Source organism: Pseudorca crassidens, chromosome 3 (genome assembly GCF_039906515.1).
Source record: "Pseudorca crassidens isolate mPseCra1 chromosome 3, mPseCra1.hap1, whole genome shotgun sequence".
Classification (NCBI taxonomy): domain Eukaryota; kingdom Metazoa; phylum Chordata; class Mammalia; order Artiodactyla; family Delphinidae; genus Pseudorca; species Pseudorca crassidens.
The window spans coordinates 109,291,667-109,308,439 of NC_090298.1; the positions used below are offsets into that span (position 1 = coordinate 109,291,667).

The window sequence follows — 16,773 nt, forward strand, 5'->3', positions numbered from 1 at the left end:
ACTAGATCATATGTCATAGTAATAAAATTTTAATATGCTAATTAAATTTTAAAACACTAGACAAGAAACTAAAGAATTTTTTGGCTTGAGCTAGGTCAAACAACCTCCAAGAGAACTCTATGTGGTAAAAATGATATATCTCTTTGAATAGGTGTCATTACATGCTGCCAAGCCTGGAACCCAAATTCATAAAACCTGAACATCACAGGGAAGTTGTGTTAGGTTTCTTTTTTCTTTCTTTCGTCTTTTCTTTCTTGAACTCTTTCTTTCTGGCTTAAAATCTCTTAAACTAGTTGTTCAAGACATAATCTGGAATATTTATTAGGAAGATTTTATCAAAAAATTATAAGTAAATTTACCTAGTACACTAAATATGTTAGTTCTCTAATTTATTACCTATATGATCTTTTAATCTGTTCATCTGAACAATAGGGATTATTCTACCCTAGGAATTGCCATGCAAAGGTTACAAATAATACATGCTGTTCCACTGCAAGGAGTGCAGTTAGCTGATACTGCCCAGCTGCAACACCTTTAGAATCTGCTTCAGCTTTCAGGTTGAGGCCATCATCTAGGGCAAGCCTCAACCAACATCTAAGCATAGCAGCCCAACATAATATTCCTATAATGGACAATCTTTGCTCCAGACCTCCCCACTGGGAGAGTCTTTGTCAGATCTGCATTGAAGACTGAGGCTATTCCAGCCCAATCTTCCTTCCTCCCTGCTTTCCTTTCTCAGGTATTACCCCCTCCAATATGCCATTTGAACACTTTTTTTTTTTTTTTTTTTTTTTTTGCGTTATTAGGGCCCCTCACTGTTGTGGCCTCTCCCGTTGCGGAGCACAGGCTCCGGACACGCAGGCTCAGTGGCCATGGCTCATGGGCCTAGCCGCTCCGCGGCATGTGGGATCTTCCCGGACCAGGGCACGAACCCGTGTCCCCTGCATCGTTAGGCGAACTCTCAACCACTGTGCCACCAGGGAAGCCCTGAACTCTTAATTCTGCTGGAATAATCTCTTCCCAGTGGTCTCAAGTGACACAATTGTCAACAGTCAATCCATTTAAAAAACATCTGCCTGGGGCTTCCCTAGTGGCGCAGTGGTCGAGAGTCCGCCTGCCGATGCAGGGGACACGGGTTCGTGCCCCGGTCCAGGAAGATCCCACATGCCGTTGAGCGGCTGGCCCCATGAGCCATGGCCGCTGAGCCTGCGCGTCTGGAGCCTGTGCTCTGCAACGGGAGAGGCCGCAACAGTGAGAGGCCCGCGTACCGCAAAAAAAAAAAAAAAAATCTGCCTGTATATAGCTGTAAGTACATAGATTCTCCGCATTTTTTCCTAGATTTGCTAAGACATTAATGCATACCTAAATTTTCCTAATAAGTACATTTTCTTTTTATAGTCTTTTCAAGAATTAGTTAATAAAAGGCCAGTGCTTACCAACGCAGGTTTGAGGGGCTGAGGCAGCAGAACTTTAGCAACTGATCTACCTGCACTGCTTTCTACAACAGACCTCTGGTGAGATGATGGAACCTTGATATTTAGGTGATGAGAGCTTAATGTTGTTTGAGAACTTGTATCTCTAGGTTCAGGATCTTTTTCAGGCTGAAAGAAATTCAGAATCATAAAACACATTTTACAATGCTATAACAACATTTGTATCATCTCTCAGATGTCCTATTTTTATTGTTTTATATATATTTGTGTTATAATTGTTATAATTAAAATGGGATCTATATTTCTATCTATAGTTCCCTCAACTTGAAAGAAAGTTTTAAACTTAAAAAGTTTTTTTAAAAAAGTAAGGTTTTTAATATATTTAAGGAAAAAAAAATTGTTGAAAGACAAAATAGTCTGAAATATACTCAGCTCAAAAAATTGTCCTACCACATTTAAGGTAACATCTCCCAAATAGTGTTTTTGAAAAGAAAAATGACAATAAGATCTATTTATTTGTCACTATTTAAAACTAAATTTTAGAGAAAACATTAAATATATTTATATAAATATCTTTATTATGCAATAATCTTCATTTAAAAAACAAAAAGTCCTTTCTAAGACATCAGGAAGCTGCAACTACAAGAAAGTGTATTGCGGGCTTCCCTGGTGGCGCAGTGGTTGAGAGTCCACCTGCCGATGCAGGGGACACGGGTTCGTGCCCCGGTCCGGGAAGATCCCACATGGCCGTGGAGCGGCTGGGCCCGTGAGCCATGGCCGATGAGCCTGTGCGTCCGGAGCCTGTGCTCTGCAACGGGAGAGGCCACAACAGTGAGAGGCCCGCGTACCGCCAAAAAACAAAAACAAAAACAAACAAACAAACAAAAAAAGAAAGTGTATTGCTTTACCAACTAGTCCCTGCACTGAAAACTGTTCAGTGACTGCTTGTCCTAAGTTATGTGACTTGTCTTATGCTTTCAAGATGTGTTTATAATAATATTCAGGGACTTCCCTGGTGGTTAAGAATCCACCTGCCAATGCAGGGGACATGGGTTCGAGCCCTGGTCCGGGAAGATCCCACATGCCGTGGAGCAGCTAAGCCCATGCGCTACAACTACGGAGCCTGCGCTCTAGAGCCCACGAGCCACAACTACTGAGTCCGTGTGCCACAACTACTGAAGCCCACATGCCTAGAGCCCATGCTACGCAACAAAGACAAGCCACCGCAATGAGAAGCCCGTGCACTGCAATGAAGAGTAGCCCCTGCTTGCTGCAACTAGAGAAAGCCCGTGAGTGGCAACGAAGACCCAACACAGGCAAAAATAAATAAATTAAAATAAATAAATAAAGTAGAATAATATTCAAAGTTTAAATATATTCAACATAACTGAGGAGAATGCAATTTGAGAATGACAAGATTTTGAGTTGAGGGTAAGGGGATAAAGAGGATGATAAAGAAAGAGGAGGGGAGGGAAGTAGAAGAGGTATAAGGTATTGATATAGTCCAAGCAAAGGAAAGAACAAAGGTATGGAGCAAAGAGTGAGGTACTTACTGTCAACTATTAACTCCTTTCTTTCACTGAAAATTTCACACCTTGCATACAGCCTTTTCTCTCACTCCTGTCATCATTCTCAGCAATTTCATCATCCAAGGGAATAACCCAGCCAACCAACTGGTCTCTAAGTTGCTTGATCTCTGCATTTCCAATAACCTTTTCCCCTCATGGCATTTCATTCACTCTATGATCAAACTTAGCCCTTGCCGTCAATAGAAACTACAGAATCAATCAATTCAAATAGCTTCCTATATTTGTCCAACCCCTGCACAATTATCTTGAGGAAATAAACTTCCCTGTCATTGAAATCTCCAATTTACTGATCCTACAATGTTATCTCATCCATGATCTTTCTCCTGTCTTATTCCTTCCTTATCTACCACCAACCATCATTATAACTACTTTCTTATCGCTTTCTCCTCCTATCACAGATGCCTGACAAATCCCCAGCCTGATGAACCCTAACATCAATATCCGCTGTACCACCAGTGCAATTAAGTGTTGGAGAAAATTATACAATGTGGCATACCAACAGCACTACAAACTCAAAAGGAGTAGCCACAGATTGGCACCTCTTCTACACTTCTCTAGCTTCTCATGACTATTTCAAAATCACCCAATTTTCCTTAAACCTCTAGCCTCCTTCCTTCTACCATCTGCAACTGACATCTTTGGCTCACCCTTCCCTGCAACAATAAAAGACATCAAACAGCATCCAACTACTCACTCGAGACTCAAATTTTGGGGGCCCAGTGCAAAATAAAATTGTGGGGCCCCAATATTTAAAAGCTATTTAAAATGTCAAGATGGTGAAAACAGAGCATTAAATGAAGCATGGGGTCCTTCTAAGCACAATACCCGCCCTGCTACCACTACATCTACAAGTATATCACAAGAGAAATCTCCCTCCTCTTTTAAATGCCAGTTCCTCCACTGGTATTCTGGATCTCATCCTTCCTCATCTTTTCAAGGACTTCTCTCCTCCATATAATAGTATAGGGAAGTTTTTTGTTTTTATTTTTTAAAATAGCTTTATTGAGATATAAATCACCATAAAATTCACCCATTTAAGAGTAAAATTCAATGGTTTTTAATACATTCACAGGGTTGTGCAATCATCACCACAGCCTATTTTAGAACATTTTTGTTCCCACTAAAAGAAACCCCATAACCATTAGCAGTCTATCTCCATTCCATCCCCATCAGCCCTAAGTAACTACTAATCTATGGCTGTCTTTATATATTTGCCTATCCTGGACACTTCTTATAAATGAGGTCATATAATATGTGGCCTTTTGTGACTGGCTTATTTCACAGTGCATAGTTTTTTCAAGGTTCATCCAAGTTGTAGCATGTATCAGTGCTTCACTGGTTTTTATTGCCAAATAATATTCTATTGTATGGATATACCACATTTTATTTACCCATTCATCAGGAGATGGACACTGGTGTTGTTTCCACTTTTTGCCTGTTGTGAATAAATGCTGTCAAGAACATTCATGTATAAGTTTTTGTAAGGATGTATGCTTTTATTTCTCCTGGGTATAAACCTAAGAGTAGAATTGCTGAGTCCTACGGTAACTCCACGTTTAAAATTTTGAAGAACTGCCAAATTGTTTTACGAATCAGCTGTACTATTTTACATTCACCCCACAATGTCTGAAGGTTCTCATTTCTCCACATCATCACCAACATTTATTATTGTCTGTCTTGTTTTTCTTTTTTTGGCCGTGCTGTGCAGCTTGCAGAATTGTGGTTCCCCGACCAGGGAATGAACCCGGGCCACAGCAGTGAAAGTGCCGAGTCCTAACCACTGGACCACCATGGAATTCCGTTATCTGTCTTTTTGATTATAGTCATCCTAGTGGATATGAAGTCATACCTCATTGTGGTTTTGATTTGCATTTCCCTAATGACTAAGGATATTGAGCATCTTTTCATGTACTTATTGGCCATCTGTATATCTTCTTCAAAATAATATAAGGAAGTTCTCATAGACCAGCATCCCAGAAATGGTAAAGCTATAGTCAGGAAGAGAAACTTAGGAACACAGCTTTTGAGAAGGGGCAGAACATGCAAGAGCATAAGAAATGGCATTTAATGTAACATGTGACACACAAATTATAAGATGCTTGATTTGTATAGAAAGGTGTGCGTGTGTGTGGTTGTGTGTGTGTGTGTGTGTGTGTGTGTGTGAGAGAGAGAGAGAGAGAGAGAGAGAGAGAGAGAGATAATGGAGTATGAAACTGAGACAGCATGCATGGAAACAGGAAAGGGAAATGTAACCAGGAGGAAGCAAAGAAGCATGGAAAAGAAAACATAGAAGTATGTGGAAGATTTTTCATTGCTTTACGTTAAAAAAGTGAAATTCAGGTCAACTTCAACTAGATCTCTATGTCACAGGGAGCTCCAGTTGCCTACTGAGTTACATTCACTATTCCCTCTTCTTTCCTTCTATTATTCCCATTAGCCCTAAAAAATGGTCCCACATATCCCATCTTTAAAACAAAACAGAATAAATTTACTCTGACCCTGCCTCTCCCTCTAGTTACTGTTCTTTTCCACTATTTCCCATCAGAATTAATCTCTATAGATAATCATTACTTCCTTACTTTATTTTTTTCTTTTTTTCCCACCTTTATTGAGGAATAATTGACAAATATAATAATATATATATTTAAAGCACACAAGTGATAATTTGATATACATATACATTGTGGAATGATTACCAAGATCAAGGTAATTAACATATCCATCACCTCACATAGTTAACATTAGTGGAGTGTGCATTGTGAGAAAGCTTAAAATATATTTTCAGCAACTTTTAAAATATACAATACCATATTATTAACTATTGTCACCATGCTAATGTCAGACCCTCAGAACTTATTTTTCTTACAACTGAAAGTCTGTAGTTTAACCTACATCTCACCATTTCCTCATACCCCAGACCCTGGCAACCACTGTTCTGTTCTCTGTAATGAAATTGGCTTTTTCCCCCCACATATAAGCAATACCATACAGTATTTATCTTTCTCTGGTTTATTTCACTTAGCATAATGCCCTACGGGTTCATACAGATTGTCGCAAATGGAAAGATTTCCTTCTTTTTATGGCTGAATAATATGCCATTTTCTACATCTATATCACATTTTCTTTATCCATTCATCCAGTGAAGGACATTTAGGTTGTTTCCATCTCTCGTTATTGTGAATAATGCTGCAATGAACATGGGAGTGCAGATAACTCCTCAAGATACTTATTTCACTTCGTTTGGATACATACCTGGGAGTGAGATTGCTGGATTACATGGTAGTTCTATTTTTAATTTTTGGAGGAACTGCTATATGGTTGTCCATAATGGTTATACCAATTTACATTCCCGCCAACAGTGTATAAATGTTCCCTTTTCTCCACATCGTTGCCAACATTTGTTAGCTTTGGCTTTTTGATAATAGCCATCCTAACAGGTTCAAGGTGATATCTCAATGTAGTTTTGATTTGCATTTCCCTTATGATTAGTGATATTGAGCACATTTTCATGTACCTATCGACCACCTGTATATGCTCTTTGGGAAACTGTCTATTCAGGTACTTTGTCCATTTAAAAATTGAATTATTTGCTTTTTGCTCTTGAGTTATATAGGTTCTTTATATATTTTGGATATTAATCCCTTAGAAGATATGCGATTTGCAAATATTTTCACTCGTTCTGTAGGTTACCTTTTAAATTTACTAACTGTTCCTTTTCTATGCAGAAGTTCTTTAGTTTGATGTAGTCCCACTTGTTTATTTTAGCTTTTGTTGTGTGTTCTGGTGCCTTATCAAAGAAATCATTGCCAAGACCCATGTCAAGCTTTTTCCCTATGTTTTCTTCTTTGAGTTTTTAGGGTTTCAGGTCTTATATGTAAGTCTTGAATCCATTTCGAGTTAATTTCTGTGACTAATGTAAGATGGGGTTCCAATTTCATTCCTTTGCATGTGGATATCCAGTTTCCCTATTACCATTTATTGAAGAGACTATCCTTTCCCCATTTTATGTTCTTGGCACCCTTGTCAAAAATCAATTGGCTAGGGCTTCCCTGGTGGCGCAGTGGTTGAGCGTCCACCTGCCGATGCAGGGGACACGGGTTCATGCCCCGGTCCGGGAGGATCCCACATGCTGCGGAGCGGCTGGGCTCATGGGCCAGGGCCGCTGAGCCTGTGCGTCCAGAGCCTGTGCTCCGCGACGGGAGAAGCCACAGCAGTGATAGGCCCGCATACCGCAAAAAAAAAAAAAAAAAAAATCAATTGGCTATACGTGCGTAGGTTTATGTGTGTGCTCTCTACTGGTCTATGTGCCTCTTTTTGTGCCAGTACCATACTGTTTTCATTTCTATAGTTTTGTAATATAAATTGAAAACAAGAAATGTGATGTCTCCAGCTTTTTTCTTTCTCAAGATTGCTTTAGGTATTTCGGTTCTATTGTGGTTTGATATAAATTTTAGAATAGTTTTTCTATTTCTGTGAAAAATGTCATTGGAATTTTGATAGGGATTGCACCGAATCTGTTGATCACTTTGGATAGTATGGACATTTTCACAACACTAATTCTTCCAATCCAAGAATACGGGATATTTTTCCATTTATTTCTGTCTTCTTCAATTACTTTCATCAATGTCTTACAGTTTTCAGTGTACAGGTCTTTTACTTGCTTGGTTAAATTTATCTCTAAGTATTTTATTGTTTTTGATGCTACTGTAAATGGGATTTTAAAAGGAAAAACCTGTTTTACCTCTTATGAGTCTTTCTCCTGTGAGTCTACTTTACTACTCACACAAAACCCGCACGGTCTGGTCACCAAATGTGTGTGGGGGTTTCTCCAGAACAAGCAATTTTCTACAATGCCAGCTAGGCAGCCTACAGTTCAACTCAGTACTAACACTATCTTCCTGGGGATAGTGTCAAATCCCACAGGTTAAGGGCTCAGTCTCACAAGACTGTTCCCATCCTACTTCAGATGACAATTGTGAGTAGTAGGTTACCCACAACTTCTGTCTGATTTGGATACAAATCAGAGGTTCCCATCACCCCCACCTCAGATTTGATTAATTTGCTAGGGCAGCTTACAGAACTGAGGGAAACACTTACTTACATTTACCAATTTATTAAAGGATATATACGAACAGCCAGATAAAAAAACACATAAGGTGAGGTCTGGGAGAGTTCCAAGTGCAGGAGCTTCTGTGCTCAACCTGGCAGCTCTCCGTACCCTCTACTATTGGGACTTTTATGGAGGTTTCCTCACATAGTCATGATCAATTATTAACTTCATTTCCAGCCCCTCACCACTCTCTGGAGAAGGGGAGGCTGTGGGCTGAAAATTCCAAGCTTCTAATCATGGCTTCATCTTTCTGGTGACCAGTCCCTATACCAGAGCCATCCAGAAGCCCATCCAGAGTTGCTTCATTAAAACAAAATATCCACTAGTACTCTTATCACTTAGGAGTTTACAAGGTTGTAGGAGTCCTGTGTCAGGGATGAGGTCAAAGACCACATACTAAAACAAAGAGATGCTCCTAGCATTCTTACACTTAGGAAATTATAAGGGTTTAGGAGTTCTGTGCCAGAAACTGGGGGCAGAGACCAGTATATATATTTTTTCTATTATCTCACAGGATTGCCCTCTAATTTCTCTTTCAGATAGTTTTTTGTTAGTGTATAGAAATGAAACCGATTTTTGTATGTTGATTTTGTATCCTACAATTTTATTGAATTTGTTTATTAGTTCTAAAGGTTTTTGGTGGAGTCTTTATGGTTTTCAATATAGGATCAAGTCATCTGTAAACAGAGATAATTTCACTTCTTCCTTTCTTAATTGGATGCCTTTTATTTCTTTTTCTTGCCTAATTGCTCTGGCTAGGACTTCCAATACTATGTTGAATAGTATAGTAGAAGTGGCAAGAGTGGGCATCCTTTTCTTATTCTTGATCTTAGAGGAAGGGCTTTGAACTTTTCACCACTGACTATGATGTTAGCTATGCACTTGTCATATATGGCCTTTATTATGATGAGGTACATTCCTTCTATACCTAATTTAATGAGAGTTTTCATCATGAAACGATGTTGAATTTTGTCAAATGCTTTTTCAACATCTATTGAAATGATCATATGGTTTTTACCCTTCATTCTGTTAATGTGGTGTATCACATGAATTTATTTCCCTATGTTGAACCATCCTTGAGTCCCAGGGATAAATCTCACTTGATAATGGTATATGGTCCTTTTAATGTGTCCTTAAATTTGGTTTGATGGCATTTTGGTGAGGATTTTTACATCTATGTTCAGTGGGGATAGTGGCCTGTAATTTTCTTTCAATGCCCTGATCTGAATTTAGTAACCGTGGTAATGATGGCCTCAGAAATGAGTTTGGAAGTGTTCCTCTTCAACTTTTTGGAAGAGTTTGAGAAAGACTCATATTAATTCTTTAAAGGTTTGGTAGAATGCACCAGTGAAGCTAGCTGGTTCCTTTTTTTGCTGGGAAATTTTTAATTACTGATTTAATCTCCTTGGTCATTATTGGTCTGTTCAGATTCCCTATTACTTTGTGATTCAGTCTTGGTAAGTTGTACATTTCTAGGAATTTATCCATATCTTCTAAGTTATCAAATTTGTTGATATATAATTATCCATAGAAGTCTGTTATGACTCTCTGCATTTCTGTGTTATCAGTTGTAATGCCTCCTCTTTCATTTATAATTTATTAATTTGAGTCATCTCTCTTTTTTTCTTAGTCTAGATAGAAGTTTCTCAATTGTTCATCTTTTAATGAAACCAACTCTTAGTTTAGTTAATCATTTTTATTGTCTCTCTAGTTTCTAGATCATTTCTTTCTGCTCTAATATTTTAATTTTCTTCCTTCTGCTAACTTTGGACTTAGTTTGTTCTTCTTTTTCTAGTTCCCTGAAGTATAAGATTAGGCTGTTACTTGAGGTCTTAATTTTTTCTTAATGTAGGTGTTTAACGCTATAAACTTCTCTTGTAAGGCTGCTTTTGATGTATCCCATAAGTTTTGGTATGTTGTGTTTCCATTTTCATTTGTCTCAAGATTTTTTTTTTTTTTTTTTGCCGTACGCGGGCCTCTCACTGTTGTGGACTCTCCTGTTAACGGAGCACAGGCTCCGGACACGCAGGCTCAGCGGCCATGGCTCATGGGCCTAGCCGTGCCGCAACACGTGGGATCTTCCTGGACCGGAGCACGAACCCGTGTCCCCTGCGTTGGCAGGCGGACTCTCAACCACTGCGCCACCAGGGAAGCCCTCAAGATATATTTTTTAAATTAATTTATTTATTTTTGTTGTGTTGGGTCTTCGTTTCGATGCGAGGGCTTTCTCTAGTTGTGGCAAGCGGGGGCCACTCTTCATCACGGTGCGTGGGCCTCTCACTATCGCAGCCTCTCTTGTTGTGGAGCACAAGCTCCAGACGTGCAGGCTCAGTAGTTGTGGCTCACAGGCCTAGCTGCTCCGCGGCATGTGGGATCCTCCCAGACCAGGGCTCGAACCTGTGTCCCCTGCACCAGCAGGCAGACTCTCAACCACTGCACCACCAGGGAAGCCCCCCCCCAAGATATTTTTAATAGCTCTTTTGATTTATTCTTTGACTCATCGGTTTTTCATAAGTATGTTGTTTAATTTCCAAATATTTGAGTTTTCCAGCTTTGCTCTTATTGTTGATTTTTAGTTTTATACCATTGCAGTCAGAAAATATACTTGATATAATTTCAATCTTATTAAATTTGTTAAAGACTTGTTTTGTGACCTAACGTATGATCTATTCTGGAACATGTTTCCTGTGCATTTGAGAAGAATGTGGATTCTACCGTTGTTGGGTGGAATGTTCTGTATATGTCTGTTAGGTGCATTTAGTCTGAAGTGTAGTTCAAGTCCATTATTTCCTCACTGATTTTCAGTCTGGATAATTTATCCATTTTTGAAAGTCAGGTATTGAAGTCCCTTACTCTTATTGCACTGCTGCCTATTTCTGCTTTTAGATCCGTTAATAATTGTTTAATATACTTCAGTGCTTCAAAATTCAGTAAGTATATACTTACAATTGTTATATCCTCTTGATGAACTGACCCCTTTATCACTATATAATGGCATTCTTTGTCTCTTATTACAGCTTTTGACTTAAAAATCTATTTTGTCTCATATAAGTATAGCTACCCTTGTTCTATTTGGGTTTCTATTTGTATGGAATAACTTTGTCCATCCCTTCACTTTCAGCCTTAGTGTCCTTAAAGCTTAAGTGGGTCTCTAGTAGACAGCATATAGTTATTTTGTTTTCATTTAGCTGCTCTATATCTTTTAAATGAAGAATTTAAAACATTTACATTTAGAATAATTACTGAGAGGTGCAGACTTATTGATAGTAAGGACTATCACCATTTTGTTAATTGCTTTCTGATTATTTTATAGTTCCTTTGTTCCTTTCTTCCTCTATTGCTGTCTTTCTTTGTGAATTGATGTTTTTTTTTCTAGTGGTATGCTTTGATTCTTTTCTCTTTATCATTGTGTATCTCTCACAGATTTTTGCTTTTTGATTACCTAAGGCATTCATAATACATCTTATAATAGTCTACTTTAAGCTGAAAACAAATTAACTTCAATTGCATTAAAAAGTTTTACACATTTACTTTCCCCTCCACACACACATTTTATATTGTTTATGTCCCAATTTGCTTCTTTATATATTTTATACTTTCTCAATTTCTATAACTCTTTAACCTATTCCAATCTAGTTTCCTTACTAGTCCACTAAAATTATTATTGCCAAAGTCATCAATTTCCTTCTTGATCCTAAATGCAATTGACTTTTAAAAAATTAACAAACTTCATATTTTACAGCAGTTTGAGGTTCACAGCAAAACTCAGCTGAATGTACAGAGTTCCCATATACCCCTTTGTCCCCAATCATGCACAACCTCCCCTACTATTGACACACTACACCACAGTGGTACATTTGTTAAGATAGATAAACCTATACTGACATGTTATTTTCCTTCTTCCTGAAGAACTTTAAATAGTTCTTACAAGGCAAGCCTACTGGCAACAAATTCCCTCAAATTTTGTTTGTCTGAGAAAGTATGTATTTCTCCTCCACTTTTGAAGGATAACTTCACAGGGTACTGAATTCTACTTGGTGGTTGTTTTCTCTCAATACTTTAAATATTTCACTTCACTCTCTTCTTGCTTGAATGGTTTCTGAGGAGAGGTCTGTAAATCTTATCTTTGCTCTTCTATAGGTAAGGTGTTTTTCCTTCTGGCTTCTTCCAAGATATTTTCTTTGCTTGATTTTCTGATGTTCAAATCTGATATTTCTATATGTAGTTTTGGGGGCATTTATCCTGCTTTGTATTGTCTCAATTTCCTGGATCTGTGGTTTAATGTCTGACATTTTAATTTTGGAAAATTTTTAGTCATTATTGTTTCAAATGTTGCTTCTGTTCCTTTCTCTGTTTCTTTCCATCTGGAATTCTAATTATGTATATGTCACACCTTTTGTAGTTGTCCCACAGTTCTTTTTTTTTTTTTTTTTAGTCCTTTTTTCTCTTTGCTTTTCAGTTTGGGAAGTTTCTATTGTCATGTCCTCAGACTCAGATATTCTTCCCTTAGCTGTGTCTATTCTACTACTGAGTCCATCAAAGGCATTCTTCATTCCTGCTATAGTGTTTTTGATCTCTAGCACTCCTTTGATTATTTCTTAGAATTTCCATCTCTCTGCTTATATTGCATGTTGTCTACTTTTTCCTATAACTGCCTTAGCACATTAATCATAGTTATTTTACATTTCTGGTCTGATCATTCTAACACTACTGCCACATCTGTCTCTGGCTCTGATGCTTATTCAGCCTCTTTAAACAGTAATTTTTGCCCTTTAGTATGGCTTGTAATTTTTTGCTAAAATGTGGACATGATGTACTGGGTAATAGCAACTGTGGTGAATACGTCTTTAGTAATGCACTGATAAATTGTAGGGATGGAGAAGCATTCTACAGTTCTATGATTAGGTCTCAGTCTTTTATTGAGCCTGTGCCCCTGGACTGCAAACATCACCGGTTCTTCTCAGTTTTTTCCCCCTTGAGTTGGGACAGGATGGCTAGAAAGGACCATCTTGTAGTAATCGGGTACTTCCATTCACCCATGTGGAAGGCTAGAGGGAGCTGGAATTGAATAATTTCCTTCCTCCACTTGGAAGTGGAGAGCTGGCTGGAATCAGGTACTTCCCCTCCCCAGGTAGGTTAGGCTCTGATAAAACCCCAGCAAGTTAGGCTATTGTAAAACACTTTCTGTTGAGGGCAGACTTCGTTAAGAAGAACAGAATATTCTGATGTATTTCAAAATGGTTCCTTTTCCCTTTCCACTACCAGAAGCATGAGGGTATTCTTCTCTGATTTTCACTGTGAGGATCTGGTAGAGTTTCTGGAGGTAAAACTCACAAAAGTGTGGAGGTTCCTCTGATGACTGGGTCCCTCTTGAGTTTTTAACTTTCAGAGTTGTCCACACTGAGCCTTTAGCAATTAATCAATCACACTTTTGGGTTTCCCACCCCAGCACTGGTTCACAGGGAGGTTTCTGTTCATGTGTTTCTGCTCTGGTAAGTCATTATTCTATGTATCCACCTGTCTGTCTTTCCATATTTTGGTGTAGCAGTTGACCATGTGACCTTACTTACTTCTTCGAAAGATCTATAAAGAGTTGCTTATTTTTCAGTTTGTTCAGGTTTCTACTTGTTGTTAGGACAGAGTAGTGACTTCTAAGTTCCTTTCATGTTGGATCAGAAACTGGAAGTCTTCCAATTTTTCAAAATTCTTTATAACACTGGACCTCCAAGCAGCACCCAGCATAGTTGGCCACTCTCCCTTTAAGGAGCAAAAGCTCTCCTCCTTTACCTTCTATGATACCATATGCTGTTTATTTTCCCTGTTCTCTCTGCCCACTTTTCCTTTTCCATGTGACTGTAGAGTTTTTCAAGAATTGATCCTGGACCCCCTTTTCTTCCTTACTCTCTAGATACTCTTTCCCAGGTGATTTCACCCATTACCATGAATTTTAAAATATCTATAATATTGTATACTCCTGTTCTGTTTTCCTGACCTGGAAACTTACAGCTAATGGCCCTTCCAACATTTTCATCTTTATGTGCCTTCAGATCTCCTGCCTTTCCTATCACATTATATAGCACCTTTATCCATCAAAGCTGCTTAAGACACAAACCTAGAAGCCTTTATTGACACCTCTCACTCTTTCATCCTCTATGTCCAATCCATAAACTCTATAGGTAAAATTATCTTCAATCCACGCATATTATTCCATCTCTCCTACAAAACATCCTAGTTAAAGCCACCACAATCTCCCACCAAAAACCTTTGCAACTTTCTATTAATGAATCTTCCTGCTGACACTCTTGCCCTCTTTCAATTTGCTCCCCAAAGTATATAGTGACCATACGGTACAGTGGAAAAAGTACAGGTTTTAGATTGAGAAAGACTTGTCACAAGCTCCTCAAGCATATTGGTTAATATCTAAACCTCATTTTTCTCAGCTATAAAATTGCTAAAAAATAAAACAAATGAAAAACTTACCTGATAGGAATGCTATAAAAAACATATAATGAAAAGGATAATAATACTTTACTCTGAGTAGCCACTCAGAGAGTAGCTCCTGTTATATACATAATCAAGTCTGAATTCCTCCCCAAAGACCTCTAGATTCCAGGCCTAATGTACTGATTTTCAGTTCCTTCGTATAGAACACTGTTCTGGCTACAAAGCAAATGTGTTATTTTCACTTTAAATTATTAATAGACATCCAATTTAAGGAAATTGGAAAATTTTAAAGTTTTAATCCCTTTCATTAACTTTATATAGAGTATATATTCATGCAACAATAATGCAATCTAATTGCTAGGCTCCAAAAATATTTTCCATTATTGGCTTAAATGGCTGAAAAATAATTCCTATAAAAGTGTTGTTTAAAAGAAAATAGTATGTCCCATATTAATGAAATTTATGGTTTATAAGGTTATTCTGCTTCAATACTTGCTTTTTTCTTTGTTTTTTGAGGGGTTGAAGGGTAATTTTTCTCAGCAAGTAAAACTCCACAAGATGCATTATCTATAATAAAAATATACTTTAGTATTTTCATTATTTAACCTGTCATGAACTCTAAGTACAGAAAAGAGAACTCAAATTTGAGGAAAAAATGGATTTTAATGACTATGATTTTGTAATAGTTTTAGAAGAAAAACTTAATGTATGTTGAACAACCTGCTACAGAAAGGAGAAAGAATTCTTAAAAATACCTTTATCTCAAGAGCTCCAGGTTTCACAGAAGTAAATAAACTGTATATAAAAGATTTACCTTTCAATTAGTAGAGAAAGTTGCATGTGATTAGAATTCTTCATTAATTATCCTTCCATTTCTACTATCCTGTATTTTCACTCTCTCCCTTTCTACTCCAACTTTCCTACCAGCACTTAAAACATACTCAGGCCTCTTTCATCTTACCAAAAACTTTATCTGTACCCCAAAACCTTTCCTGCTACATAGATCCCAATAGCCTTTCAAATCACCTCCTTCTGCAGTCCACTATCCACACTGTATACCTAAAATACAAATCTAATATCATCTGCTTAACACTCTTTAAAGGCTTTCCACTGCCCTCAAGTTAAAACTTAAGCTTCTTAAATTGGCATACAAAATCCTATTTTTATAATCCCTGTATTGCTTACATATTTCCAGCCTCATTGCAGAGATTAAACATAGGATGCCCACTTAAATGTGAAGTTCAGATGAATCACAAATTCTTTTTAGTTTAAGTATTTTCTGTGTAATAGTACAGCCTAGGCAATGTTCATGACATAATTATATTAAAAATTATTTGCTTCTGAATTCTAATTTCACTGGGCATTGTGTATCTTTATTTGCTAAATCTGGTAAACTTTGAGGCTAATCATTCCTCTCATCTTCATCTCTCAATGTAGAGAGAAGCTGTAGGTTTGAGAGTTCTGTAAAAGATAAAATTAGTACTTAGAGACAGAAATGACAAACAGGAAGGTGTTGAGGATGATCCCATGTTTTGGTTTATTAAGCTACATTTGTTGAGACAGAGGACACTGGAGGAGGAAGACTAGGTTAGGTCTTGGTTGTAACAATTCTCAGTCATCAACCCTTGTTTTATTTGATCTCTTGGAATATTTTGTTACAGCTGTTTCTAAATGTTGAAGTGTTCCATTTACATTCTTTTACATGTCTCTTTTCTATTTCTTTTCTCTTCCTAAGTGACTCACCTACTCTAACGGCTTCAAAGCATCTATACCTGACTCTAAATATTTATCTGCAGCCCCAGTCTCTGCCCTGAACTCCGGACTCTGTGTCACAAACTGCTTTCACAACATCTCCAGCTGAAGGTTAAAAATCCTCTTAATGTTTTAATATTTTCTTAAGGTACTCCATAGGTACAGTAATGGGAACAAATCTTATATTTACATGTATTCGTCCATATAATTATCACCCAGATCAAGACATAAAATATTTCCAACACCCCAGAAATTTCCTATATGTTTTTTCCCAGTCAGCAACCCCTTTTTAAAGATTACCACTATTCTAACTTCTGTTAGCCAGAATAAGTCTTGCCTGTTCTTGAACTTTATATATATATATAAAATAAATGAGTATATACCTGTTTGTGTTTCCATTCTTTCATGTAACATTATGTACATGAGCTGACAGATCAAATTTAAT

The 16,773-nt window shown here is 37.6% G+C and overlaps 1 protein-coding gene across 1 annotated transcript in view; it reads right to left on the minus strand.

Annotated features, from left to right (window-relative positions):
• The window catches only part of MEIKIN (meiotic kinetochore factor), a 134,246-nt gene that overhangs the window by 71,470 nt on the left and 46,003 nt on the right, over positions 1-16,773 (minus strand). Inside the window, exon 8 of the mRNA XM_067731668.1 lies at positions 15,073-15,143. Within this exon, the coding sequence (XP_067587769.1) occupies positions 15,073-15,143 (71 nt within the window). The remainder of the gene's footprint in view (positions 1-15,072; positions 15,144-16,773) is intronic.